Here is a 1,611-nt window from a genome sequence, read left to right as displayed (position 1 = left end):
CACTGAGACCTCAGGGAAGGGAGCGGCTGGGGAGGCTGGCAGGGGACTGATGGGGGAGCCGGGCTGCCTGCGTGTCGCGCTGGCTTCGTGTGCCTCCCCGGCCTGACAGCGTCTGCCTCCCGCAGCCCCCGGCCGCTCCCACGAGCCGCAACTACGCTGAGATCCGGGAGAAACTGCGTTCGCGCCTCACCAAGAGGAAAGAGGAGCTGCCGCAGAAACTGGGGCACAACAGCAGCTCAGGAGAGCCCGCTGTGGACCACCGCAACGTGGATGAGCTGCTGGACTACATCAACAGCACGGAGCCCAAGCCCTTGAACAGCGCCAAGGCGGCCAAGCGGGCACGGCACAAGCAGAAGAAGAAGGTGAGGTTGGGCAGAGAGGGTAGTGCTGCCTGAAGGGGGGTCAGAGAGAGACACTGCTCCTTGCAGGGCTTTGCCTTCTTTCCCTCACATCCGTTTCGTTTCTTTAACTCTGTGTCCTTTGCTGCCCCTCTCCCCTGAGGTGTCTGCAGTGTCCAGCTCTGCGAGGCGTCCCCTGCCTCTGTTCCTGCAGAGGGTGGCCCAGCCCTCCCAGGCACTTTGGGGTGCTGGCATCCTTGTTTAGGCAGTTCTGTCACCCCGTGACTTCTCCTCTCCACCTGGGGAGGGGAATCAGGAAAGGGAAAGGAGACCCATGGGTTGAAATAGAAACATTTAATTAATAATAAGAAGACCCAGTCCTAATAACAGTATTAATATAAAGTACACAGAGTTATACTTGGCTGATACGATGGGGGAGTTGGCCTTGGGGGGCCAAGACCTTCTTGGGATGGCAGCCATTGATGAAAGAGCTGTCCCTAGCAAACTCTCCAGGTTGTAGTTGATGTTTATGGTATACCATATGGTATAGCATTTTACTGGCCAATTTGTTCATCTGCCCCAGTATCTGCTCCTCTAAACTTCTTGTAAAGAAAATGTTGGCAGGAGAGGTGCATCACCGAAACTGCAAGCAGTCCCTGATCACTACAGCAACCTGCATTCCAGTGTTGGCTGAAAACTAGACCAGAGTGTCTCATCAGCTTGTTCCCACTGAAAAGGAGTGTGGAAATCATTTAGAAATGCAGTTTTCCTGAATGGGAGAGTCTTAGGAGCAGTATTCTAGTGAAGCAGGACAGCTGCGCTGTCCTGCCTGATCCATGCCATGGCTCTGATGAACACTGAGCATCTGTGGCGAGGAGAGGCAGTGCCCGATGGCTTGTGCTGGTGCCCTGTGACCAGAGTGGTGGCTGTTGTGCCCACGGGGGCAGTTTGGTGGCTGTGGAAGACATCGGGGTGGCTGTGCTGAGTATCAGCCCTTGGGTTTGCTGCCTGACAAAGCTGGTGCGTGGCACTGTGGCCCAGGCCACCCAGTCCTCATGGCATCTGTGTTGCAGGAGAAGGAGAAGGCCCAGCTGGAGGCAGAGGCCCAGAAGCGGGCAGAGCGTGCCCCCGCAGCCAGCCAGGCCAGGGAGCCGGCCGAGGAGAAGCTGCTGGAGTGGCCGGAGCTGGAGCTGGAGCGGGTGAACAGCTTCCTCAGCAGCCGGCTGCAGGAGATCAAGAACACCATCAAGGACTCCATCCGGGCCAGCTTCAG

The 1,611-nt window shown here is 57.2% G+C and overlaps 1 protein-coding gene across 1 annotated transcript in view; it reads left to right on the top strand.

Annotated features, from left to right (window-relative positions):
* Positions 1 to 1,604, top strand: part of FAM193B (family with sequence similarity 193, member B) — a gene marked incomplete at both ends in the record, with an annotated part of 4,372 nt that extends 2,768 nt beyond the window's left edge. Inside the window, 2 exon segments of the mRNA XM_010182445.1 lie at positions 126 to 362; positions 1,412 to 1,604. Coding sequence (XP_010180747.1) covers positions 126 to 362; positions 1,412 to 1,604 — 430 coding nt within the window.
* Between the last annotated feature and the right edge of the window lie 7 nt (positions 1,605 to 1,611).

The sequence above is a fragment of the Mesitornis unicolor genome, unplaced genomic scaffold, assembly GCF_000695765.1.
Source record: "Mesitornis unicolor isolate BGI_N332 unplaced genomic scaffold, ASM69576v1 scaffold30250, whole genome shotgun sequence".
Taxonomy (NCBI): Eukaryota; Metazoa; Chordata; class Aves; order Mesitornithiformes; family Mesitornithidae; genus Mesitornis; species Mesitornis unicolor.
This window is presented reverse-complemented; position numbering and strand designations above follow the sequence as displayed.